Raw genomic sequence first — 27809 nt, 5'->3', positions numbered from 1 at the left:
AATGAATTTTTATTTTTTTCCTATCTAAAATAAAAAATATATATCTTAGGGTTTGAGGGTAAAGGGGTAGAATGGTATGGGCTCGAGAATTTGGCAATTGCTTTATATGATAGGAGGACTAGGATCTGACAATGGAATTATAATTCTAGGGGAATGAATAGGGTTAATGCCACTTTATATAATTAATGTCTTTTTGGGGATTAAAATGTGTCATAGTTTAGAATCATAATTGAATATAGCGATGTATCTAAGGATTCTAAGCTAAAATCCCACAGTCATCTTGACTACGAATCGTTATTACACTGCCCAAGATGGGGTAGGGTGGTCATTTATGCTCCTATGTGAGGGATTGGAGGGAATTGGAACGGACAGCAAATTGGAGGTGATAAAAATTCCACATACTTGTGAGTAAGATTAATTAATGGAATATCTAACTCTACTTTTTCTCTAAGACCGGAGCAAGTGCATCACAGTGGGATCTACTGTACGGTTTAAACATCCCCAAAATCCACAGCTTTTCTTTCTAAAAAGGTGTATGGAATCCAAAGGCAACAGCTTTTTTTCTTTCTAAACGTGTGTAAGGAAAAGTTTAGATTTAATGAGACCTTGTGATAGCCTTGATGTGATGTAAAGGAGAGTTTTCTATCCAAAAACAAAAAAAATAAAATTGTAAAGGGCAGCTTTTTTTTTTTTTTTTTTTTTGTGGGGGGTGGGGTGGAGAGTTATTCACATTAATGGATTATGGGTATTTTTTCTATTTTGGTGTAAGGATTATGGGTATTCAAAATAGACTTAGAAGAGTTAATAGTGTCATACACTCATACCATCTTACATTGATATTATTTCTATTTATTACCAATTCTTAAGTAATGTAACCCTTGACTCCAAGATTGTACAATAGCTTTCACAGGAAAAAAAATTATACAATAGCTATAATTTATGAAGGTGATGCAGATGATAAACCCAAAATCATACTGGTCAATCGTGAGCCGTCACGTATTCCAGCCTAAAGAGGTGGACCGTCCCAGGCCCGATGGAGAACCAACTCCGACGTGAACCACAAGCGCGGCCATGGGCACGGACTAGACAGGCGCGGCCATGGGTGCGGACCAGACAGGCCCGACCATGGGTGCTGACTCAGGCATAGGCGAGGCCACGGGTGCGGACTTGGCGGGCGCTACCAAGCAGGTGCTATCACGGGCGTGGCGTCGGGTAGGCACATACTCAAGCAGGCGCTGCCTCAGACTGGCGTGGCCTCAGGCAGGCGCAGCCTCAGAGAAGAGCAGGTGCGGACCACGGGCGTGGCCTCGGGCATGCGCGGACTCAAGCAAGCGTGGCCTCGGGCGAGCATGGCCACTCGCGGATCGCAAGGCCTCGGTCGGCGTTGACTCAAGCAAGGCCACGGGTGCGGACCCAGGCAAGGCCACGAGCGTGGACCTCGGACACAGACTGGACCTCGGGCGTAGACCAGGCCCAGGGACATGACCACCACCAAGATCTAAGATCAGGCTACTACCACCGTCATCAACAAGACATACACCATCTCAAGGACACTAGGCCACAACCTACCAGCCACATAGTCCCAGACGGACTCAAACACCGAGGACCTTGTCCAATACATATAAGCGTCTCTCTATTAAGGACATCAACCCCACTGGGACACTACCTCCCTTAAGGAGGCCACCAACTAAGGAAGAGCCCTGCTACCCAGGGACTCTATCAACTACACGATCACTCGCCATCGAACTGGGACTCTCCACATCGCCATACTCTACTATAAAAGGGAAGGTATTCTATCCCACAAACTCATCTTGAACTCTATTCATTTGTCTGTTTGTTCAGAGAGATCTAACTTAGGCATCGGAGAGTCCTAGGCCAGAACCACACCGGTTCTCCTTTGTCACCTTGGTCCTTTTGCAAGTTAAGACACTCGAGGGACCACCGAGCGATTTCTTGACACAACAGCAAAAATTTTGTTTATTTAATTAAAAAGGGAAGAATTCTCTATGGGGGGAGCATGGCTCCTGTGCATGTGTGGGGGTCAATGGGAGCATGCACAAAGACATCAACAAGGTGATCATTATTGCCTTTTATGGGAGGGGGGGGTTGAGAATCATTTCGCCCCCTTTGTATTTGGATGCAGAACACACACTCTTCCACAGAATTCTTTTCTCCTTTGTTAAAACACCACAAATTTTAAGGATGCTCCACAGAAGGAGACTCATTCACTGCTTTGGTTGAATCTTCTCTGGAAATGAAGGACGACGAGACAACTCAATTATCCTATAAACAATGCAAAAGCTGTGTGTGTGTGTGTGTGTGTGTGTGAGAGAGAGAGAGAGAGAGAGAGATTGTAGGGGTTTAACGCAAAAGGAATTGATCTCATATCTAATGTGAATAGCCCGATATAAAAATTTATTGAATACCCTATTCTTAACGGCAAACCTTTAAGAATGACTTCTACCGAGATCCCAACAAATGGCATCAAAACTCACACATAGAAACTTCAATGTGCTTTCGAAGATGAAAAAATTCTTTTGGAAAAAATCTTATTTTTTTTTTCTATATGATGCAAACATGATTTGTCATTTAACTAGGAGTGTGTTTTGGGTCTTGAAAAAGATACTGAAGTAGAAGAGAGGATATTCTATTCTATCCTATTATATTTGAGAATAAACTTTTATTTTTTTAATGGGAGAATAAATCTATCAATTAAAAGGAAGAAGTATGGTGGTATGATGACACATGAATGAAGGGTGTTAATATCTCAAGTTCTCAACACTCTCATCACATTAACTCTTGCATCACAACTATTATTAGCATTAACTATTTAATAACCAGTTTGCAGATATTAGTATCATTGTAGGCCCACCTTCAATAAATAAAATATAAATTAAAGACGATCTGCCAAGAAGATTTTGCCTTGTTTTCTTTAAAAAAAATATATATTTCTGTTTTTTTTTTTTTTCTAATAAAATTTTCTTTTACTTCTAAAATATTTCTGAAAAAAATTATACTTTAAGACAAACAGACCTACAGACCTTACCAGTAGAACCCATTGGCAGCTTCCAATAGCATAACTTCATGACTCATCCAAAGATTTCTCTGGAATAATATGTGCTTACGAATTTTGGTGACATGTGTTGCTATGGGTTAGAGGAAGGTCAAAATGACAAAATCTTAAAATAGCTCCCCAGCAATAATTCAAAAACTTTTCATCTTTGAAGACCAATGACCAAAGGGTAAGCAAGGTGAATTGGTGTATATTATGCATATTAAAGTTTGGGCAACAGATGCTGATTGGTTGTGTAACCCCTGCATCAATATGTGGGTCATTGAGAGTAAGCATGAACATCTATTTGAATGGAATTTTTTATTTCATAGGGATGGAGTGATAAATTTGTATGCTCCTGTGTCTAGACTTTGGGTGCCAGAACCACATGACCAGACAACGTAATTTTTTCCTTAAGAAATTAATCTCTCTCTCTCTCTCTCACTTTTATAATATATATGAGAGAAAAAATGCTACTTGGTCATGTGTGGTGCGTAGCCCCTACACCAAACACAAGGCTGTGCAAAATGACCGCCATGCCCCAATGGAAAGGCAAAAATCTCTAAGGGTGTTGCGGGTGAAAACCTCCGATGCTCGGTTCGCCACGGATGAGCCTCAAAACCAAGCGATGAGCACAAGAGAGCCGGTGTGGCTCCGGCCAAGGACTCTCCGACGCTCAAGTCAGTCTCCAATGCACAGCGTAATGCATAGTGAAAGCAAGATCCGGAATGGTGCTCCATACACAGGTATTTATAAAGTGAGGATGAGATGAGGCGGTTGGGAGAGTCCTAGTATGGTATGAGTCATTCTTTTGGAAGGCTCTCTAGCGTAGAGCGGAGTGGAGAGCTATTTTTGGGGTCGGGCTCTTATTAAGGTAAGAGTCCATATAAAGTGTGATTTCGTATTGCCACAGGATCGTGGCTCGATCCTTATCTCGTGATTCTTGGGATGTCTTGACGTGGCCCGTGATCCCCGGTGGGGCGCTATGGTAACCACGTGGAGGAGGGCTCGGCCTAGGAGGTCGGCACAGTAGGTCGGTCTTGCGATCACCCCGGCACTGGGAGGTCGGCTTTGAGAGGTCGTCTGTTAGGTCGGTCTCGCCGATCGGTGGGCCTAGGTTGTCCTATGTATGCTCGGTCGAAGTTTATGGCTGACTTGTGTGAGCTCGGCCTCAACCTTGGCTAACTTGTGTGAGCTCGACTGCGTCGGGTGACCTTTGGAGATCGGGTCGGCCCGGTTTCTGCTCGGCTCGATTCGGTTCTTGGATTGACCTCGGTCGGCCACGTGGCGACTTCTTATTGGTGAGGTGATTTTATGCCCTATCACGGCTTCGGTGCTTGGCCTCGACCTCGGCCGGTGCTAGGCCTCGGCCTCGACTTTAGTGCTCGACCTCGGCCTCGGCCGGTGCTCGGCCTCGGCCTCGGCCTTGGCCCGGCTTGATGCTCGGCCTCGGCCTCGGATTCGATTCCAAGTACATTTACGTGGTAGCTTTTGGTTGGTTGGGGGATTCTATGACGCATCACAGGCCCCCACTCATCAAGGCTCGGCTCGTCCTTGATGAGTGTCATCTTTCATCCGCTTACGTTGCGTTCGAGGCTAAGTCCGAGCTCTTTTCCTTGGCGATTTGACGTTGTCTTGTTTGTCGGTTGGGGTGTCGGTGCCACATTACTCTGCGTAATGATGATGCTCGGGATTTTGAACCGTCTTTTGATTTGGATCGTTGAATCACGCTGAACTCTTCCTCTTTTTTTTTTTGGTATGTACCGGGCCGAGCTACCTCTCTATGTCTGTGCCGAGCGATGGCTCTTTAATCAATGAAAATTTTGTTTCTCAAAATTTGTCTAACTGTTTTAGCTCAACAATTTTAGCCTTCTTTTCCTTGTGTATGTTGTTCCATTTGATGTTGTGGTCGAGTAACCTCCATAGGCGAGCGCAATGCCTTAGCTTAGTTTTAGACTTTGTTCACTCGGCCATGGGGAGAGTTTGCTCTTGTTGGTTGAGGACGTCGGCCGATCTTTGTGGGCTGGTCTTATGACTTGATTGCCGATCTATGAGGTCGGTCTTTGAGGTCAGCCAGGTCTATGAGGACCGGTCTTACGACTTGGTTGCCCGACCTATGAGGTCGGTCTTAGAGGTCGGCCAGTCTATGAGGACCGATCTTACGACTTGGTTGTCGACCTATGAGGGTCGGTCTTCGAGGTCGGCCGAGTCTATGAAGATCGGTCTTACGACTTAGTTGCCGACCTATGAGGGTCGGTCTTTGAGGTCGGCCAGGTCTATGAGGACCGGTCTTACGACTTGGTTGCCGACCTATGAGGGTCGATCTTTGAGGCGGACAGGTCCATGAGGGCCGGTCTTACGACTTAGTTGTCGACCTATGAGGGGTCGGTTTCGAGGTCGGTCGAGTCTATGAGGACCGATCTTACGACTTGGTTGCCTTAGTCCTATGAGGGTCGGTCTTTGAGGTCGGCCAGTCTATGAGGACCGGTCTTACGACTTGGTCCACTCGGCGTGTTACAAGTGCGCTAAGCAAGTGGAGAAAAGACTTTATTTCATTGAATCAAGAATGTCGAGGTTGAAGCCGAATACATAAATGCTTGTCATGAGTGTGCCGAAGCGTAATACTTAAGAAAATTCTTGAAAAATTTCTTCAAATTTTTTGAGTTCCAAGGCCCCGCACTGCGTCTTTGTTGGGTCTTCGTCACTAAGGGAGAACAGGATGAGGTCTTCCACGGGCCTTCCGCGCCTTTTGGTGAGCTCATCCCGCTAGTCTTCGTGGAGGTGCTCAACGCATATAGCCATTCCTCGGACATTTCCTTTGTTTTGCTTTACAAAGGTGGCGTAGCACTCTTGAGCTCTCTTTTGATCACCTCGGATTTCTCCGATGCCGTTCTCTGTGGGGAATTTCATCTTCAAGTGTATTGACGAGATGATAGCTTAGAGGGCGGTGAGCGATGGGCGACCAAGTATGGCGTTGAAGGCCACCACCGACCGTACCACTATGAACTTGACTTGGATCGTAAGCTTGGTATGGAGCTTGCCCGAACGTGACCGGAGGTCTATCGACCCTTAATCATGGCGGCGGCCCCGAGAATCCCTGGGGTGAGGTGGCTTCGGTTTGAGCGCCTCATCCCCAAAGCCGAGCTGTTGATACACGTCCGGCGACATAAGATCCACGGATGCTCCTGTATCGATCAATACCCGTTGAACAGGTCTCCTCGCTATTTCTACCTGTACCACCAAAACATCATCATGAGGTAAACTTATACCTTCGAGGTCGGCCTCGAGAGAAGGAGATCGTCACCTTCGGCCTTTTGCTCGGCATCTCTGCGACTCCGACGCATCGTGCATTCGCCTTGGCTTTTTGGGTGGATTCATGTCCGGGCCCTCCGAGGATGGTGTATATGGGAGCTCCTTTCTCATTGCACGGCCCAGATCCGTCATCCTTCTTTTGGCTCGAGACCTTGTCCTCGTCGCGCTCGATCCTCCAGGCTCTCGGACCTCGGCTCGGACTTCCTTTGATCGCGGTCTTGAGTCGTCGACTTCCACGTTCTTCTCGGCTCCCCTTGATGTACCTCTTCAAGTGCCTTGCTCTAGCTCTTAGATTTCTCGTTTCACGGTAGCACTCCTCGGTGTCGTGGCCTTCGTCCTTGTGGAATAGGCAGTACTTGTTGGGGTTTCGGGATGATCCGGCTTGCATCGGTCGAGGTTAGCATATGTACCCGTGCGTCTTGAATTTGCATCAAAATTTCCTTCTCGCGACCTATTTAAGGGAGTGTACTCGGGACTACGAGCTCGGTCCGAGCTCTCGGCTCTGCGGTCGATCTTGGTCCTTTTCATCCCTTCGATCATCGGTTGCTGACCTTTTCTTCTCTCCCTCATTTTCATTCCCCTTGTGTGCTTGGAGAACGTCTTCCATGTTCGCAAACTCGTTACACACGTCAAGGAGCTCGGCCATAACTTTTGGTCGACTTTCGAGCCAAGTCCTTGATCAGGTCTTCATGTGTAAGTCCATTGCTCATCGTGGTGTAAGTTGTGGCCTCATCCAGGGATTCTTTATTGAACCGATAGAAGTACGATCGGATCGGCTCGTCCGACCTCATTTCACGCGAGGAGGTTCACCGTCGTCTTCTTATGCTTCATGCTACTTTGGAAACGCGCGTGACGAAGGCTCGGCAAAGTTGGGCAAAGCTTGTAATAGAGTTCGGTGGTAGCCATGAGAACCAAGAAGTTGCCGCACCCTTTAGGGACGAGGGAAAGCTCGACAAGAAACAATCTCGATCCCGCCGTACATGGTCATCATTGCGTTGAAGTAGTTGATGTGGTCGATCGGGTCGATAGTCCCATCATACCGGTTAAAGGGAGGTGGTTTGAACCCTACCGGAAGCGGTGATGTCATGATCTTAGGCGGATAGGGGTGATACGCGACCAGTGAGTAGGCATCCGAAGTTGCTTGTTTCTTAAGCCCTTCAACTTGCTCGATCAGCTCCCTTAGCTTTTTCTCCATTTCGACTCTAGAGCTCGACCATTTTGTTCCTCTGCTCGGATGGGGTCTTGCGCTTTTTCTTTGAAGTCGGTGGCGTTATGGTGGCCACTCATCCTAATGAGGTCGACCAACTGATCCTCTCGCTCGTGTTGACGAGGCCGGCCATTATGGTCGCTCGGCCAACATTACTTCTCCTAGCGCGCACGTCATCTACGTGGTCGGACTCATGTGGGCTCCTTCGTCCATCTCTCTGGCGAAGTGGACTTCGTCCGAGGGCTATGGCGAGAATCCTCTTCTTCCTTTATAGCACGTCGTACTCGGGGCTCTTCACGTCGATCTTGGTGTCTCCTCGGTCCTTTACCGTCATCGAGTCATCCAAAAGATCAATCTCTGCGGTGACCTGCTGGCTCGATGTCCTCTACGGCCCTCGGGCTTCGACGATGTCCTTGCTCATCTCGCCGATTACTCCCACTTTGTCGTGGAGGTGGAGTTCTTCGGCCTTGGGGATGGGATGACACGGCTCGGCTAAGTTTGGCCCTTTGTCGATCACCGTGCTACCGTGGATCTTCCATTTCACGTGCGAGTGCCCGGAAGGCGCGATCGGTGGCTGACCCATTAGCCCGCCCTGAGCCATCCGGGTCATGAAGGTGCGCAACATCTCGTTAGTTTGAAGCATCCGCAATTGCAAATCCATGACACTCGTCGATTATTCGCCGGCCCTTCGGGATCCAAACTCTCGGCAAAAGTGGTGGTGGCGGCAAGTTCAGCCCATTTGGCTCGGCTCCGAGTTTGGTCTCCGCCGCCGCGTCCAGTGACACTTCCCCATTGCCCCCTGTTCCCGGTGGCGTGGGATTGACGTACCCGCATTGCGCGAAGCACCTCCCCCTGTGGGGGTCTTCTGCCGCCCCTTGCCGCGACGTCTCCGGGGGTGGCGATTGTCTCGCCTGCCTATTAGGTTGTAGCTCATCTCCTCGAGAGGTTGAGCCATGTTGACCTGATCTCGTGTGCACCATTGTTGTTGCTCTTGAGGTTGGTAGAAATGACAAGGACTTGCTGATGTCGTTCCCACAGACGGTGCCAAATCTGTTGTGGGTGAAAACCTCCGATGCTCGGTTCGCCTACGGATGAGCCCGCAAAAACAAGCGATGAGCACAAGAGAGCCGGTGTGGCTCGCCAAGGACTCTCCGACGCTCAAGTCGGTCTCCAATACAATAAGCGAATCGCATAGTGAAAGCAAGATCCGAAATGGTGCTTCATACCTGGGTATTTATAGAGTGAGGATGAGATGAGGCGGTTGGGAGAGTCCTAGTATGGTAGGAGTCATTCTTTTGGAATGCTCTCTCCGTAGGCGGAGTGGAGAGCTATTTTCGGGGTCGGGCTCTTATTAAGGCAAGAGTCCATGTAAAGTGTGATTTCGTATTGCGGCTGGGATCGTGGCTCGATCCTTATCCCTTGATTCTCGGGATGTGCGACGTGGCCCTGCGATCCCTGTGGGGCGCTATGGTAGCTTCTGTGGAGGAGGGCTCGGCCTCGGAGGTCGGCCTGGTAGGTCGGTCTTGGCAATCACCTCGGCACGGGAGGTCGGCTCGAGAGGTCGGTCTCGGCGATTAGCTCGGCCTAGGTTGTCTGTGTATGCTCGATCGGGAGTTTATGGGCGACTTGTGTGAGCTCGGCCTCGGCCGGCGACTTGTGTGAGCTCCGCTCGGTCGGGTGACCTATCGGAGATCGGGTCGGCCCGATTTCTGCTCGGCTCGATTCGGTTCTTGGACTAACCTCGGTCGGCCACGTGGCGACTTCTAATTAGTGAGGTGATTTTATGCCCTATCACGGCTTCAGTGCTCGACCTCGGCCTTGGCTTCAGTGCTCGGCCTCGGCCTCGGTCTCAGTGCTCAGCCTCGGCCTCGGATTTAGTTCCAATACGTTTACGTGGTAGCTTTTGGTTGGTTGGGGGATTCTATGACTCATCAAAGGGCATGGTGGTCATTTTGCACAAGCCTATGTCTGGGCACAAGGGACGGGTACCGCACGCGACCAAGTACCGTTCTCTTTCTCAATATATATATTATAAGATTTTAAATTTCATGAAGAGTTATTTGGTTGAATTTTTTACTCGAGTTGGGTTTAACTATAAAAGACATTAAGGACAAAATATGCTGTTTGATCATGTGGCTCTTACACTTAGACATAAGAGCATATGAACTTACTATCAAACCCTTTTTCAAATAAAAAATCTCATCTATATTGATGCCCTTCACATGCTCATTAACCCCATGTTGGATTACACAACCAAGCAAATCTCATGCCCAAGATGTTATTTTCCTACTCAAAAATCCATTACCTTATTTTGAACCGTAAATTGTCACCTTTTTATTTTAACCCCTAAATTGTATCACTTGGAGAGGACATAATGGAGTGGTACCACTATGCACTAGAACATGTATACGCACTAGATGCACATGATAGCTCATCTTTCATTGTCTTTGACTGTCACAGTCCGTCAGAGGCTTATCTTTTTTGTTAATTTCTTTCTTTCTTTCTTTTAGGATGGCATACCGCAATAGGGAAGGGGAGAAAGAAACATTGGAACCCGTAAAAGGTTTAAACAAATCCATAAAAAAGGTTATGCTTTTCTCTTTTTCCCCCTTAATTACTTCCCTTCGTTCATGAAAATTTATTTAATCTAACAGCCAACAGGAAATCTAACTACAAATCTCAAACGCACCCTTGGGTTCATACTTTTTGCAAATTACTTAATAAATAATTTATGATTATTCTTATAACTTCTACCATAGTCTATACCTGTGTTTCCATTGATGTGTCTTTTATTAAATGATTATATTTTATTGAAAAAAAGTTCTCTGAATTACTGGGCAAAAGAGACTATCACCTCTGTAGCTATCTCCCTATCCTTGCATGAATGACTTGGATACCCTCATATTGTTTTATTATATCTCGTTGGTGTACTCTATATCTCTTACTCAGAGAATCTTTTCTTTTTTATGAAAAATTTTCCTGACAATTAATGCATTGTGTGTGCTCTCTCACATAATTTTTTTTTAAATTAATTTCTATTTTCTCTCCTTACCGTGTGGGACCATATAAATAGTCTTTGTACCGCTATTGGTATGTTACGAAAGATTTTCCTACATTGACGGTGCGGCAAAAACCTTCTCCCATTATTTTATATGTTATATTTTTATTTTTGATAGAAAGTTTATATGTTATATTTGAGATCCTATAGAACAGGTCGAGTACGAAATACAAGTTACCATGAATGCAATATTTTTTTTTGGTAAGACCATGAATGCAATATTCACTAGAAAGGAAAGAGCATTTAAGGACTTATTTGGTAATATTCAACTGATAACTTAAAATGGTGATATGCCACATTAAATGAATGTTGAATTAATTCCTATTTTTTTTAAAAAATTTAAATTTATGTGTACTTTGATCGGAAATTAAGTTCTTTCTATGTTTATCTCTCTTCTTTATTAATTTGTAAGAAAAAGTTGGGCAAAAGTAGAATAGTTAATATATCTCTCATAGGTAGGCAACATGGTGATTGTCATATTGTCACTTTGATGGTACATATACTGATGAGCAAGCCATGGATATCAATGATATCAAATCATCCTCTTGATTGATCAAATGTCAAATTTTGTGGTTCAATTCAGCCATTGCGCATCTTGTAAGTTAGACTCTCTCCATTTGTATTTAAAACCTTTGAGCTAGTATACTTCTTCTCATTTGTATTTTGATCTTTCCAACGTGTTTTTATCGTATTTTAATTATCATTTGTAAATCCCATTTGTAATAAAAATTTTGAGGAAGAGGTTTTTTGTTTGGAAGTGTGGCTCTTACGTTGAGAACACATGTAGAAGCATCAACTAGGTGGAATTTCAACCTTTCATGAAAATGGGGTGATTATTTTGTCCAATCTTATGTCTGGGCGTAAAAATCACGTTCTTGAATTGAGTCCTTTTTCCTTAAAATTTTACATAATGATAATAGTTGTTGAACTCTACCTGAGGTTAAATCTTGAGTAAAATACCGCATACCCAACTTGTAAAAAATCTTTTTTTTATTATTATTTTTTATAAAAAGCTTATGTAGTGTTAGATTGTTGGCGATAATAATTTATTATTTTAAAGTAAGAACATTCTCTAGGAACCCATGGATGTGTCTATGGAAGAATCACAACCTAATGCAAAAAAAGTGGTTAATCATAAATTTTAAGAATGACCCAGAATATAAAACATAGATTTCCATCCAATCAATGAAAAAAACAAATCAGTTGCAGATGAATTGACCAACTTGAAAATTTTAGAAATCTTGAAGACTGCGGTCATCTACTAAAGGAGCTTGGTTATTTCTTTGGATAAAATATCACAAGATGAAGAATGCTTGACACCACACTAACCAATAGGGGTAAATAAAACAAAAAACAAAAAAAAAAAGAAGAAGAAGTAGAAGAAGACAAAGAAAGCAAACCTGCCCTTACCATGTGGAGATGGCTGTAGGGTTGAAACTTGAAATATTAGGGAGGTTTATTCAATGACGTGTAAAACACTTTGGACCCCCTTATTATTCACATCATCATATCATTGAGCTTCAAAGCCAACAATGTGTGAAATCCTTGACCATTTAGAGCATCCTACTTGGCTCCTCACCCAAGCAAAGGGAAGGTAAAGTAGTAGTCCCGTGATAAATAAGGAAAGCAGTGGCAGAGCATTAAATCATTTGATGTTATGAATCATTTCCAATTGGAGAAAATTTTCCCACATCCCTCTAGAGTTTTAGTATAATTCTCAAACTACCCTCTCAATATTCTTTTGGGTCTATGCTTTAACTCGCGATAAATGGATTCTCATTCACCATAGTTGAAGAAAAATCCGATCCTATTCAATTTTGGCTTCACATTTTTTTAAAAAAAAATTCCATATCAACCTCAGTCAATATCAATCCAATACTGATCCTGATTAGTTCATAGCTGATGGGTTTGCCCTTGAATTCATTTTCTAACCGAATGTTTAATCATTCAGTTTACCTTTGGTCTGTACCAATCCATAAATACTTGATCTTACGGCCTCTATGTGTATTGCATTATTCCTTCTTTATGCCACCATGGATGTAGTGTGGGAGATTCCTTCCACAGTAGCGTCGTGGAGAATCCTTCCCCATAACAAACCCATTTAAATGCATGTAAAATAGAATAAAAATTTAGAAAAAAAAAAATCTTTTTCCCACTATTGCTACATCAGCAAATGAAGTAAAACACCCTCTTACAGTGGGATCGGACACTTGCGAAGGTTAGTAACACTGAAGACCACAGCATTTCTTCACAATTTCTAAGATTTTTTTACTCTCAAATCTCAAAGGTTTAAGTAGTTTTTGTTTGGTACTGGGACATTGAACAAGCTGGCATTTTAACAACAACCAAGCAAACAAGACTAAAGGACAGATTAGAAGCATGCACTCATTGCTCGCTAAAATTCTCTAATAATGATAGTGGGGCCTATCTATAGATATGATTATTGTGCTTAATTATTTCAAACTGGTCCATAGAATCTGGGTTTCTTATGAGGGATAAGGTTCTAAATCCACTTTTAATTAGGTCTACATTGAATGGCGCCAAAGAAAGATCAAAAATGATATCTTAGGGGGGAAATGGTGGGAATACTGATTGCGACACCCTTGTGTTTGATTGGGTAGAGAAAAGTATTTGAAAATTTTCATGGCGCAATATATACTATGGGCTTTTTTCCACTTCACCATTTGGGTGAGATGATAGATACGGTGAGATTTTTCCACTCCACCATTTTGGTGGAGATGGAGCCCAACAAATGACCATTGTACCAAAGTGGTGATGGGTTTGACTTAGGTCTTCGAGGTGGGGGTAATGCCGCGTACATTATGATCCTTTTCAAACTCCGTAAGTAGACATCAAGGCCCTTAATAGTTCGCCAACTAAGTAATTAAAAAAACTAGGACTTCATTATTCCACAAGGCACAACTAGGTGTGAAGTCTAGAGATACCCTTTCTGTCAGTGCAACCTAGAGAACTTTATACCAAGAAAGGAATCAACTACCTTAGTAAGAATCTAATTTGCCCAACTGAACTAGTCATTATCACTAGGTTTTACTATATAAATCAAATGATTTAATATCCAAACGAAGCCTTAGTGATAGTCCTGATCAAAACTCCAGCATTATTTGAGAGCTTGTGAGCTACATCCACCCAAGCTCTATCCACTTTCATCATATTTATAAAATTGAATTGTTTAGTTAAAACAGAAATTAATATCCCATAATATAGAGAAAAGTTTCTATGGCCACTAGTAATCTTTGCTTTGCTCCATCCAATCCACCATCTTCTTGCAATCATTCCAGATGTTGTCGGTTGTGACTTCTAATGACTTTGCTTTATGCACCCTTTCCAAGACTCCCCTTGGGATTTGGATCCTCTTCAATGAGCATTCCGCCCAATGAACTATTCAATGGCTGGGCTGCCGTGCATGTTGATTTAACGCATGCCAGGATGTGTGTACGACAACCCAGCAGTTGGATGCCTCATTGGGTGATCCCCTCATTAGAGAGGATCCGGATCCCCCCCCCCTTCTTGCCGATTCTGTTTGCATCTTACATAACCATAATTTATAACAGCCAAAACAAATGCATGGTCCAGTATGATGGCAGCAACCCATCTGGCTTCAAGGGTATTTTTAATAAAACTTCCATCACAATTCACAAGTAACTATAGGATGACTTGATCGAGCCAGTTCCAGGTATTTATCATGAGATGATTTAAGGAAATCTTGCGGTTTCAGGTCACACACATCCACATGAGAATTGGTCTCCCGTGGAAACAGTTTCCAATGTGAGAAGTGGATTTCCTTTTCCAGCTTTCTTTGATAATTCCATGATTTCACGTACATTCTAATAGAGAGATGGGGAGTAAAGAGGAATGGCCGCAAGGGTAGGGTATTTAGCTTTTACTGTATATGGATTAGGAATAGGAGAAACAAAAAAAAGTGAAGAAAGAAATTGCCGACAAGAGGAGCTCAGGTTTCCTCCAACCCATAACGCTCCAAAGGATCTGTAACGCAAAGACCGGCGAATGATGGGGAAAAGAGATAAGAGCCACCCGTGAAAAAATGCTTAACAGAAGGTAAGACAGCCAATTGCTATAGTTGACTGGCAGTAGCTTTTTCTATTCTATTTTGTCTCTCTGGTCCCCTGTCTCTGTCTTCCATTCTCTCTATTTTTAAACTTTGATCCTTACTTCTGTCTATTTAATTGATGTGTAACTGTTTGTCACGGGAACCATTTTATAGCCTCAGATGTCCCTCTCTTGGCCCTTCGGTTGCTTCTGCTTTCTGCTCCTCAAGTCGACAAGAATAGAGAGAGAGATCATTGTGGGAAAAGAGGTTGGTGGAGCTGAGTGACCTTTTTGTGTGAGGTTGAAAAAGGAAAGGGAAGTAGTTTCCTTCCTACAATGGAATGAAGTGTGGTCCAGATTCTAGAGAGCAAAATGGTCCAGGTTCTCCCACTATAACCCACACTAGTAGAGCAAAATTGTCCAGGTTCTCCCATTATAACCCACACTAGTTAGTAACATTTTTCACCTCATCATATATATGGATAAGACATGTACTAGGCTCTACCATGACATAGTGGTGATTTCCTCACTACCACATGTAATTTGGATTTGACTCATCATCAAATACCATCCACCGTCACCCACATGATAGAGATGACAAGGAAGACGACAGCTTGGTACCCTCTTATCTTAGGGGGTGAGGTTCTCCCCGTTGTGTAGCCGGTGATTGTGTCGTTAATGATTACCAAGTACAAGTTGTAAACAATGCCAATAATTACAATAAAATCATATATAACATTGCTTTGTCGCTCAGTCCTCTTCAATGGCAGAAGGCTTCAGTATGGAAGTTTCAATAGAATCCTACATCTAGGCCCCAGCAAAAAAAGATACATTAATGTCTCTGACTTAACTGAAATAGTACAACTTAAGTTCCATTCTTAACAATACAAACATATGGTATGATTGCTCTAGGTCAGGCTGAGGTCCAGTTACTCTGGATTCTGTTTCAGAAAACCAACTTTAATGATTAGCACTATCAAATTGGAATAAAATGCATTGTTTATAAAGGATCCGCATGGTTTGTGAACCAGCATTTTTTGTTTAGAATCAGATTTCTACCACTAGTCCCATAGTATATTGTCAAAACAATCTATTGATACAATACCAGGTATTAGGGATCTAATGATATCATTAGGCTGCTCTGCTCAGTTTAAAAAAAAATCTGTTTCCTGTCCAGAATGTATATCCAACAACATACAAATTAAGAGCTTGCAATTTAAACATCAAAAGAAAAAGAAAAAAAATTCTATTGCAATCCTGCTGCAACCAATGAAATAAGCATTCCAAGGGTATTTATCTGACAAATTGACAGAAAAGGTAACAACAAATTATGCATCAAAAAAGAATTTGGTGAGAATTTGGTGATCGATAGATGCAGTATAGGCTTATCAAGTGTCAATGATAAGACTTGTTTTCTTTCCATATCTTTCCTTTGATCCTTTCTTTTTTCATTTTCAAAATATTTACCTTGTGCTTTGTATACAGAGATCTCTCTATGGTGATACTGTGAAAAGAAGTTCCAAAAATTAGGTTTGTCAGGTTAATCTTCTTCCAGCTCAGTCAGTATTACTCTGTTCCATCCAATCAGGAATATTTGCAGTAGCCTCATTCACCTTTTTTACAAGTGTGACCTAGAGAAATCATCAGAATGAAATGAGACAGATAAACTGACAACTACTTCAACACTCGGATGAATTGCTTCCACATCCATTTACCATGACAATAAACAAAGTTCATTGAATTAACAGACATGAGCAGTTCTTTTTGCTGATATATAACAGCAAATATAATCATATATCTAATAACTCTTTGGAAGAAAACACAGCATTCATGATAAAGATTGACAAAGATAACATCTTGAGCTCATAATAATAATAGGGGAAGGGTTTCATGGTCTGCCAGATGGTACTTTGGGGACACGGGAGGGATAAAAAATAACATTGGGAGGGTGTTTTGACATTTCGGCCAATAGAGGGGGGGGGGGGGAGATTATATTCGATTTCCGTGGTCTGGTGCTCCAGACTACGCTGTCCCTTCAACTTTTTTTCATAATAATAAGTGAATACAAATTATTTTCTCATTTGCCTTCTGGCTCCTCTAGACTCCACCATTCACATCTTGAGACAACAACAATAATAATAATAGTAGTAGGTTAATAACTTTGTTATTCTCTTTTCCCCATTTACGGCTGATTGTTTACATAATGTAAGAAACTAAAGAAGTTAGGCTCCTAATATTTGTCTGGTTCATAACACAGTATCATGAAATACGCAGGCCACAAAGCAACCTTCATTCCAACAGCTAAAGAGTCCATGAAAAATATGGAGCTTCCGTTGGATTTATGGAAATTTCCTTAGATAATAAATAGTTAAATCTGTATAAATAAATATAATGTTATCCGAATTTCAAGATCAGTCTTGGTGTGCACAGTTTCAATCTCATAAAAGATAATAGAACCGTGCTGCTGGAAATTATCCAATTATCCAAATCATTCCATGCTTTAAGTTCTAACATCACAGCCAAGTAGTCAACCACCTCCCGCAAAGAGTCCTTCCCATTTATGGCTATCCCAAATTCTTGGTCCATCTCATTTACCCCATTGCATTGATTACTACATTCATTTACTACCAACTTGAGGAGAGTTAAAATTAGTAATGGAGGGGCAATATTGAGAAATAAGGTGGTGTTTAATGCTTCAAGCGCTCCTGCTTAAACTTTGGGCTTTTTCCAAAGGAGAAGATCCACAGAGACAATAGAATTACTTGATTTCAATAGAGTATAAGACAATAAACAACCTATATCTTAGGTTCAACATGGCCAATCTGGGATGGTCTGGAGGCCTCCAAAGCCTTCCTAGAGGACTTCAAGTTTCCTAAGCAGGCTTTCACCCACACTCTTGAGACCCAAGTAATGCCTAAACTATCATTAACACAGGATTAAACATTTCCAATTTACTTCAGACATCCCTTGGTTCAACTTGAACCCAGCTGCTTGCAGAAACCCAATCTTAAAGCCACCTCGTGCTATTTACAGTGGATCAATAATTTGTTTTCTTTGTCCCTATTGGAATGGAGGTGAGCAGTCGGCAATGCCTACTCTTTTTTACCTAAACCATTTTGATGGGGGTAAATAGTATGAACCCTAGGTTAAGATTTATACTCCCCCATAACAGGATCACAACTAAACCCTAAACAGAATTTAGGCTAACAATGGAGTCAAAGTCAACCTTTTCAAATGAAAGTCAGATTTTGATCAAGGGACACAAAGTGTTAGAATAAGTGAACCCCAAAATACAGCAACATTTTAATGGTCAGATTTGAAGCAATAAACAAAACAGTAAAAATCTGAAACCCATAATCCAAATTTGAGAGATTTATTACAGCAGCAGATCAGCAGGTCTGATCTGGATACAATCCAGCTCATAGGTAGATTCAACAGAGGAGAATAACATAGTCTAATCTCAGATTAATCCGTCGGTTGGATGCTGAGATTGGACAGATTCCTTGTTCAACTGAAACACCTCCAATCAGACTTGAAAATAGCAAGTTTCAATCTCTAGTTTGCAGGATTTTAATGGAGTCATGAATGTGTAAATGAATGGCAGTCAAATATTAGCAACAAGGACTAGATTGCAGTAGAATCGAATTAACCCAAAAGAATGCTGTTATTGAAATCATTGGACAGGATATGGAGTTGCAAAAACTATGGAGTACTTACTTTAATATTAATGATGAATAAGAAGATATGACTAAGCATCCCACTTAGTCTCGATTGGAGTCCCACCACATAACAATGCATCTCACAGCAAATCTGAATCTCACAAAATAAAGAAAAGGCTCAAGCCAAAATCTCATTAATCAAATTCGTGTAAAAGGCTGTAGCACCTTGCAAACTTATATAGAAGACTCAAGCACTAAATAGGAAAGGTGATGGGGACATCACAACAGAATTTAGGACTTATCAGCGGAGACAGACACAAGCAGCCACATGTCACTTCATTATGGCTAGATAACAAATATTATGTGCATTTTTTTTTTTTTTGAGTACTTTTATTTGGGGCCAGACTATCTTATTTTGTTGTAGTTATATGGGTAGTTATTTTAGGAAATAACTATTTTGAGGTTTAATGTGTAGTTATATGGGTAGTTATTTCAGGAAATAACTATTTTGAGGTTTAATGTGTAGTTATATGGGTAGTTATTTTAGGAAATAACTGTTTTTTGTTGTGTAATGTTATGAGACACTTTGTACTAATGATGGGAAGACAATGAATGAATGAAAAAAATGTATTTGGACTTGAGAGATTACTCTCTTTTCTGCAGCATGAGTGACTATGCAATTCTTGGAGTGAATCCAACTCCAAGATGGTGTGAAGCCAAGATGATCTTTCTTTTCTATCTTCTTCTTCTATCCACACCTCTCTTTCAAACTCTATACCGACAGCAAACTATCCCTGTTTGATCCCCCAGTTCCATTGTTGATTGTTTCATCATATTTCTCCCGACCTCCATTTTCATTTCCTTAAGGCATTCCATTTATTCTTTCAACTACAGCATCCCATAAACCCCAATAAATCATACTTGTGTGGCTGGAATAGGACTGATTGTGATGAAAACTGTGGTATCTCAAATTTCGCTTGACCCTCCTTAGCCAAATCTCTAAGAAACCTAATTTCCCCTTCGTGCCTAGACTTGATTATTGCTAAATTTCTTACAAGTTCTTGTATCAGTCCCAAATTTTCCAATTTTTATCAACTTCAGCCCCCAAATACCTTGGATATTCTTCTACCAACAAGGAGTCCTTTACGGCACAATCTTTGGAGTTAGGTAGTGATTCAGCTCTTATTCACAGCCTTCTAACCCATGGGAAAGCAAAGAAAGATATTGATCTATCATGTTTCTCTTATTAAATTTTCCTTTGCATACTTAGCATGAAATTCTGCACATATATATATATTTTTTGATAGGTAGGGGGGTATGTAGAATGTGAACCAAGAAACTTGAACTCAAGACCGCCTGATAGCAATGGGCCTTTACGCACCACTAGCTACCAAGTGTGCTGTGACCAAAAATTCTGCACATATGATTTGTGTATTTCTTTATTTATGGCTATACTTGTCAATTTTCTGCATTTATGCTGAGATATATGAGTTGGATACCCTTCCCATCCTTCTACCTATCAGTTAGGATAATTTTCTAGGTTTCCCAAACTTGTCCTACACCAATTTTGGTATCAGAGGATAGTTCCAGCCCTTTGCGTCCTCTTCAAGCTTTCCCATTTGTTGTATGTCAACCTGTAGTGGGGCCCAATACCAGCCACACCCCAAATAGGAACAATGAACTTAGATATTTTGGCTGAACAGTTGGGTCGCATAAATGCTCGATTGGATGAGATCCAAAACCAGTTTGAGACCCAAGACATGCATGTGAGAGCTCTTGAGGCTGCAAGATAGCCTAGGAAGCATGTTCCTAGAGATAGGGAAAATGACATTCATCAATAGGATGTTGAAAGACGGGATGAAACTCAGAGGAGTGAAGTCCCTAATGACCAGCCATGTCAATTTGGGTGTCGAGAGCCCCATGACGACATAGGTTTCCCTATCCACCAAGAGGTCCACATCATCATTATGATGAGGACGAAGAAGAATGGGAAATGCTTGATAGGATGCCTAACATGCAATGCCAAGATAGGGCTGGTGAAATAGCAAATAAAGTGAAGATTTATACTCACTCATATGATGGAAGACTTGATCCAAAAGTCTTCTTGGATTGGCTTTCAGACATGGGCCACTACTTTGAGTGGTATGACATGATTGATGCTCAACGCGTAAGGTTCGCCAAAATGAAACTTACGGGGCAAGCCAAATTGTATTGGATGAGTGTGGGGCGTCATATTCAAAGAATGGGACATGAGCCTATACAATATTGGGCTGAAATGAAAGACAAGAAAAATTTCTCCCCAATATCCCGTAGAGATCAGATGTTGAACCAAATGATCTTTTCGGCAGGGCAGCATGTCAGTTACCGAGTATATGAGTAAGTTTGATGAATTAATGGTCCGTTTTTTTGTGAATGAGGATCCCAAAGTGACTCTTTCTCACTTTCCTACTGGTCTTAAGCCTGAAATAAGAAAGGAGATGATTTCACACCCCATGGATTCAATTGAACAGGCATTCCAGTTGGCACTGGAATTAGAACAATACATTAGGCAACCATTCACTAAGAAATATGGTTCCCAATCTGCAAAGTTTTCTTCAAAGAAATTTTCCAATAGTGAGCAGGTACCTAAGCCTGTCCATTTTGCCCCTAATGCGTCCGGAGGAAGCAATCATTCCCATTTCACATCTAAAGAATCCAAAGGGAAAGGACCTGGTACAGAGGGTTCTAAGGGCAGTGGGAAAGGACCTGCTACAGAGAGGGTTCTAAGGGCATTAACAAACCTGTGTGCTATCAGGTTTGTTATGCACAGTTCTAGGGAGGAGAGGCACTGAGGTGAAGTATAGTTCTCTCTAGAAGAATGGAGGCACTGGTAGATTCATGGTTGAAAGGTAATAGGGTGGACTCCTGTCCGCATCGTCGCAGAAGGAAAACAAGCATTAAAAGTAGAAAGTAATGATTACCTTAAAGTAAATCGTAATCTTGGGGTTATCTTAATTCTTAAGTCCATAATTGTCGATATTTAGTAAATTGAATAACTTTACTTAGTACACAGCCACTCCAGCAAGAAGCTAAACAGAATTCTTACAGTGAAAGAGGAGTAAATGTAGCTAGCACTACGTATTTTATTCAGATCACCAAATTCATAGGAGGCTCTTCACAGTATCTTTTGGTGCATGAAGAGCAGACTGCCAGTGAAGACTTTGTGGGTTCCAACTCCTCACATCTAACTAAGCACGCAGAGTAAGATTCCTACCAATAATTAAAAAGGGCAAAATAAATTAAATGAATGCTTATTCCGTGAATGAATAAGATCAAATGCTGGCACTACCTGGCCGATCAGAGTTTGTACAACATGAAATAAATTATTGTTATCCACATTAAAATGAAGCCATAAGAAAAAAAGATATAAATCTTCCTTCTATTTTGGCCTTGATCTGAGCAGAAGGATAAAAAAATACGTGTATCATATTCACAGAAGGGTTCTGGATTTGAGAGGAATAAAGGAATAGAATTAGTAATGGTGGAACAAATATGTCTAACCTAAATTTGAGCTTTAAGCAGATGCTCTCGAGTCTGGTGGAATATTCTTAAAGTTAGAAGATCCATGACGGATTATGCTAACATTTGATTGGGAACAGAATTAAAATTTTAATTTGGCAAGTTCATCAGCAAGAAGATGGAGTAATTATAACACATTTGATGATTAGATTAGCATTAGCTACACACTTCTAGACCTCACAGAGAATTTGAAACAGCTGGTAGCATCTTATCAGAAGTATTTCATGATGAAGCTTTCTAACTACTCTCAAGTCTCAACATAAAAGATACTCGGAGAAAAGTTGGGCGAACCCTAGGAAAGTCACCCTTGCCTGTGGACGCAAATTTATTTAGATTTCGGATCATGAAGAAAACTCCAAAACATGCAGATAAAACAACTGATTGGCATGGTGTAGTCTGGTTCAAACATAACATTCCTGGTAATATTTACTTTGGATGGTCCTCAAATGTAGGTATCTTACACAGGATTGTCTTATGAATATTGGCAAGTATAAATTTATACCTGTGCACCCTGTTGTAGAGTTTATACATTGTCAGGCTATTTAGGACTTATGACCTCTTTCTAAGTGTCATATCCATGTAAACATTGAAATGCTGCAACTTCAACTTCAAAGAAGAACTCTCAACTGAATATAGGTTGAAGAAAGAGAGAGAGAGAGAGAGAGAGAACTGTGGAAGAAATGACATTATCCTCATCACATAGAAATTTAGAATTGGTATTCATTTAATAACATTCAATGTGTGAGGAATCAAACAAAGAAATATTTCAACTGGCAAAACAGATTATCTATCAGATCTATCAGGGTATTTTTGGAGTTCTTCTCTTCTTTTCTTTTTTTTGTTGGGGGGGGGGGGTATAAGTAGGGTTATTTGAATACTCAACATGAAGAATTTTCCTAGAACAAGGAATCCTCAATAAGTGTGTTCCAGAATTATCACTTGTGTAAAATGGGTCACCAATCACCATGATGCCATGTTCCGAGCCTCAAGAACAATGTTGTGCTAATAAACTGGATCCTAAAACAGCACAATGGCATGGGTAAATTACAACTCCAATGTCAGGTGTTCAGTTGCTGTAAAAGAGGAAATCTACATGACTGGCCCCCCAAGGTGATGCAAAAAATAAGAAGGATCGATGAACTGGTTGAGAACCGGCAAGTTATAAGCCACTAAATAAGGACCTTTTAGTTTGATGATGAAGTTGGAGATGGATGATGGTGGTTGATGATGATGATAATTGATGGAGGTAGATAGTTTTGGCTGCTAGAGTCCACTAGAACCCCACCAAGGAGATCCACCTTGGATATGATTGCTGAATCCACAGCCCACTTGAGTCCACAAGCTAAATCTCACAAAAGAGTTATTTGTCTTCAAAATCTGGTGTTCCAGAGAACAGCCCATGGTTTCTTTATATAAAGGGGAGGGATTAAAAGCCCTTGGGATACATCAACTTACAGTAAATAGACTTTTGGATTTTGAACACCTATAAACTAAAACCAAGACATAGGGAACTACAACCAAGAAAGTGACTTAGAAAACTAAAAGACTCTTAATGACTAATAATTAATAACTAATACCCAGGGGCATGAACAACCTCATAACTCCACCTAGGAAACTGAAAAGACACATAGTAAGAGGAAATACTAGCCTAGGAAAATGAAAAGGCAGAACCACTGGGTTTGATTCACCCAGGCCAGCATAGGTGTCGACCTATGGGCTGGGCCTTTTAGGCCTGGTCGTGCTGGTCTTGCAGGCACAAATCTGGCCTTGGGCTGGGCCTGGTAGGTTAGGCCTGGCGGGTTGGCTGAATGCCCTGCATCACTAGGTGTCGGGTTTCAACAATGGAATTACCACCCATATATTTTTACAAGGAATTACAATCCTAGCAAACTCACATGATGCATCATGCCTAAGAGTCGTCAAACATGGAGAATGCAACAGATAGACCAAAACTTACACAGGGTAAAGACACTTACAAGATGACAGAGCCATTAGATGGTGAGAGTTAGCATTTTGACAATATAAAGTTCAAAAACTTGAGATCATACTGTAAGTCTGTAACCATTAAAACATAAACAAAATTTTTATAGATCCAACTTTATCCAAAGGCAAGGGTCTATCATGTACGAAAAACAGACGAATACACCATGAAATAAACCATAAAGCCCTGGATGTCATAAACTAATATTCTTAAGTGTTTCATGGTGTGCGGTACTTTTTATTGAGTAAAAACACAACAATAGGCATACCACACTTTCAGGAACTCCAGGAGGAGGCAAGGAGAGGTTCCTTGGTGGAGGCCCGCGAAGATGGGATCTCTTGTCAAAGCGCCACTGTCCAATTTTTCCATATGTTAGCTCACCCTGCACAGTAATCAACTTCAGACACATAACAAAGGTACCAATAATGACTCTAAGGAAGCGGCCAACAACTATGTGTTTGAAAATGAATGCATTTTGTTATTAAACAAGTGCAATAAAGCACACAGGGAATTGAACTAATTTTCATGATACATTGGCATACCTTCAAATTATAGTCACATCCATAAGTGTAATGAATAATGAACCTTTTTCCAACTTCCAAATCCCATGGGGGCTGAAATAACCATTTAAAGTAATTAATAAGCAAAACTATGTTTTCAAACTAATTTGTTACTTTCAGAAAATTATAAAAATTTGCTGAAATGGAATCAAACAAAAAAGAGTTATTCGCACAGTAAGACAAACCTGTAGCATAAAATCTTTGCGAAGAATATGTTTAACACCATGCAATGCAGATGCAACAGCATATGCATACCTTAGTTCAGCAAGTAAATGACCAAACCATTAAAAAGAATGTTAGTTATACATTAGGTTCAGGCCTCAACCAAAACCAAAGCAGGGAAGATGTAAGATATCTCACATTTCTAACACCCATCCAAAAGCTTTATCAATCTCCGGATCATCTTTCATCCTCAAAGATACATTCATCCATGTAGGCGCAATTTGCTCCAGCATTGACTGAAATAAGAAAATTTGTTAGTAGTACACATGATTTGGACAATTTAATCAATCACGACAACTTGAAAATGAAAGAAAACTAAGGGCATTTTAGGGTGAGGTGGGGGGGGGGGGGGGGAAGCAAAGCAGTTATAAACACTCCCAAGAAGGCTGGTAAAGGTAAAGATGATGACAATCATATACACTTTTCCACGCCCTTTTAGTGCTTGTAGTAAGTAGCAGATTCCAACCTTATCATAATGCATAAACACCCAATCATTCACAGTCATTCTGATCATTCTCCTGAGCTAACATAGCAATTAGAGACCTTACCTTCTTGATAATCACGGGAGAATTGCCAATTGGATCAATATCTGTCACAGGGCCCTTCTCCTCAGGATAGAATTTTCTTATTATTTTCTCATGCTGATCAGGCTTAATGTAGAAAAAGGGGAACCCAGCTGGATATCCTCCATGTGCCAAGTTAGGCAAAGGATTTACAAAGATGTGATCAGGCTCTGCCATGAGTATATATCTGCATTAGTCACAGAAATTCATGAACTTTCAGATCTACTCGAGAAAGAAATAAAGGAGAAGAAAATATTTCAGCACATTTGAATGGAAGAAAACTCACTCCTCCTCAATTGTTGCCTTTTCCAGCCATTGAACAAAAGCCCATGGTCTATTCAAGACAATGTAACCCTGGAAATTGCATTACGAAACAAATCCAAAAAAAAATGAATAAACAACAACGATATGCTAAAGAGAAGAAATCTCTCTGACTAGTTTTTTGGGGGGGGGGAAAATCACAAAAGAAAAAGTCGGAAGCATACTTATTTGCATTTCTTCTACTTAAAACCACATTGTTTTCTGAAATTTTGCCAGCAAGCAATTTGTAGTCAAAATTTAGGATAACCATTATCCATGTCCACAGAAACAGTTCTTAATTTCTTCAAATTAACCAATGGTTTAAGATCAAACAGTAAAATTGCTTTCACAACTGCAATCTCCTCATGGTTTGTAATGGAGAAATACTTAAAAGAGGGACAGGAAAGGGAATTGTCCGTGCATCTATTCTTTCCAGAAAGAAAACTCTTAGATGAGCAAATGCAAGAACAAGAATGTATACAGCAAGGAAAAATAATTCTTTATTCTATAAGAGACAAATCAATGTAAACAGTGAAAGAATCCTCACCCTATCCAGACCTCCTGGAAGAGGATCAACCACAAAAGTTGGGATCTCATCCATCAGGTTGTCAGGACTTCCTGAATGCAGAACCCTAGTGAATCCTCCCATGTCTGACCCAGGCGAGTCCTTCACTTTCTTATACCAATAGTACATTATGCGACACTGCCACTTGCTGTATGGAGCATCGGTTGCTGTCAAGGCAACATGAAAAGGTAACTTAGTACTGTCTGTTGTCTTCACATTCTCAGGCATATGCGTAATGGGATCCGAAAATGATCCACCATCCAAATCATCAGCTACCCCTTTCCCTCTGTTGTGAATTACCATTGTTAACAGATTATAAGTTGCAAAGAAAAACCCTAGTGCCAGCAGCACTAGAAACAGAGGTGATGCCCGTCCCATATTCTTCCTTCCAATCATCTTCGGGTGTTTTACAAGGTGAACTCCGAAATTTTCCAAATCAGGTCAACCCAATTCTCCTTTCCATAGCAGCTACTTAAACACAGACATTGATCCCACTAGATTACTCCCATTCCCACCTTCAACCCACAATCGTAGCAGCAGAAACAGTAATTTATACGAATTCTAAATCATTCAAGCAGAAATCCGAGCGAAAGCAGGCTCCGGTGAGCAACTGTACCAAAAAATACAATCACATTAGAAGAGATCAAGGTCATGCAACTCAATAAGGACGTAAAGCTATATTAGAGAAGAAAATCAATAATCAAATTTAAAAAATATAAAATCGAATAATATAAAATAAAAAAAAACCAAAATTTAAGCTCTAAAATAAAAAAATAAAAACATTGCTGTTGGTATGAGCCTATGAGGAGACCTACAGAGGGTTTTTTGGGGGGTTAGAACTAAGAACCTACAGAGTATTCAGTTCTTCAAAAAATCATTATAGTCAATTTAAAACAAATATAAAAGGCAGAAGAGTATAAGAGGAACTAAATACTGCGCTCTGCAGCCAAAGCGTGAAATTGTCGACATAAAATCCGGAACCCAGATCTGTAATTCTACCCACAGACACCCAAATGGTGAAATGGGTATCGAAGCAAGTCACAGCACCAGATAGAGAAGAGAAAGAGAGAGAATGATATTCCAAACTACTGCGAAAATTCAGAGAAGATTAAATGCTGTTGTAAGGTGCATATACCTGTCGACTGAAGAGAAGCCTGATTGATGTAAAGAGGCGCAACAGAAGAAATCAGAAAAAGAGATCCTACGGATGCCGAAAAGCTTCTGAACTGAACAAATGCGTTGCAGAGAGCTTCAGACACACGAAGGAGAATAAGAGAGAGACTTGTCAACGCTTGGTTCGGTTCGGTCGATCAAAAAAAATGCAGAGATTTTAAAAAGTGAACAACGGGAGGGATTGGCCGCCTAGGCTATTTTCGCTTAGTTTTGTCTTTCTTGTAAATTTAATAATATTTTGTCTTATTTTACAAGGAAACCCTTATCCTTGGTTTTTTGTTTACTCTCCCCCACTTACTATAAAACATTTTGTAGAAACTCCACCTAAGCATTGAACTGAAGCTTCTAACACAACCGGGAAACCCAGAAGCCCGACCTGATTGTATAATGGCTGGAGCCTGGAAGTTTCCACTTGGAAATAACAGACTTACCATCCAAAGTACTAACCAAAAATCCAACAGAAAAAACAGTAGAGGTACGGGTTACCATCCAAAGTTCCTTTCTTCCATTTATCGGTTTTGTTCTTCAGAA

At 41.2% G+C, this 27809-nt stretch overlaps 1 protein-coding gene across 1 annotated transcript; it reads right to left on the bottom strand.

Annotated features, from left to right (window-relative positions):
• Positions 1-16170: 16170 nt before the first annotated feature.
• LOC122670072 (hydroxyproline O-arabinosyltransferase NOD3-like) lies at positions 16171-27432 on the bottom strand. Its single transcript, XM_043867028.1, has 9 exons — positions 27241-27432; positions 26088-26715; positions 25527-25594; positions 25226-25427; positions 24816-24913; positions 24641-24710; positions 24438-24509; positions 24164-24277; positions 16171-16328 (listed from the first exon to the last, which is right to left on the bottom strand). Exons 2-9 carry the CDS (start codon positions 26499-26501, stop codon positions 16254-16256), a joined length of 1113 nt encoding a protein of 370 aa, XP_043722963.1. The 5' UTR covers positions 26502-26715; positions 27241-27432; the 3' UTR covers positions 16171-16253.
• Positions 27433-27809: the final 377 nt, after the last annotated feature.

The sequence above is a fragment of the Telopea speciosissima genome, chromosome 7 (assembly GCF_018873765.1).
Source record: "Telopea speciosissima isolate NSW1024214 ecotype Mountain lineage chromosome 7, Tspe_v1, whole genome shotgun sequence".
NCBI lineage: Eukaryota > Viridiplantae > Streptophyta > Magnoliopsida > Proteales > Proteaceae > Telopea > Telopea speciosissima.
Note: the sequence above shows the minus strand (reverse complement) of the source record. Positions and strands in the feature narration are given on the sequence as shown.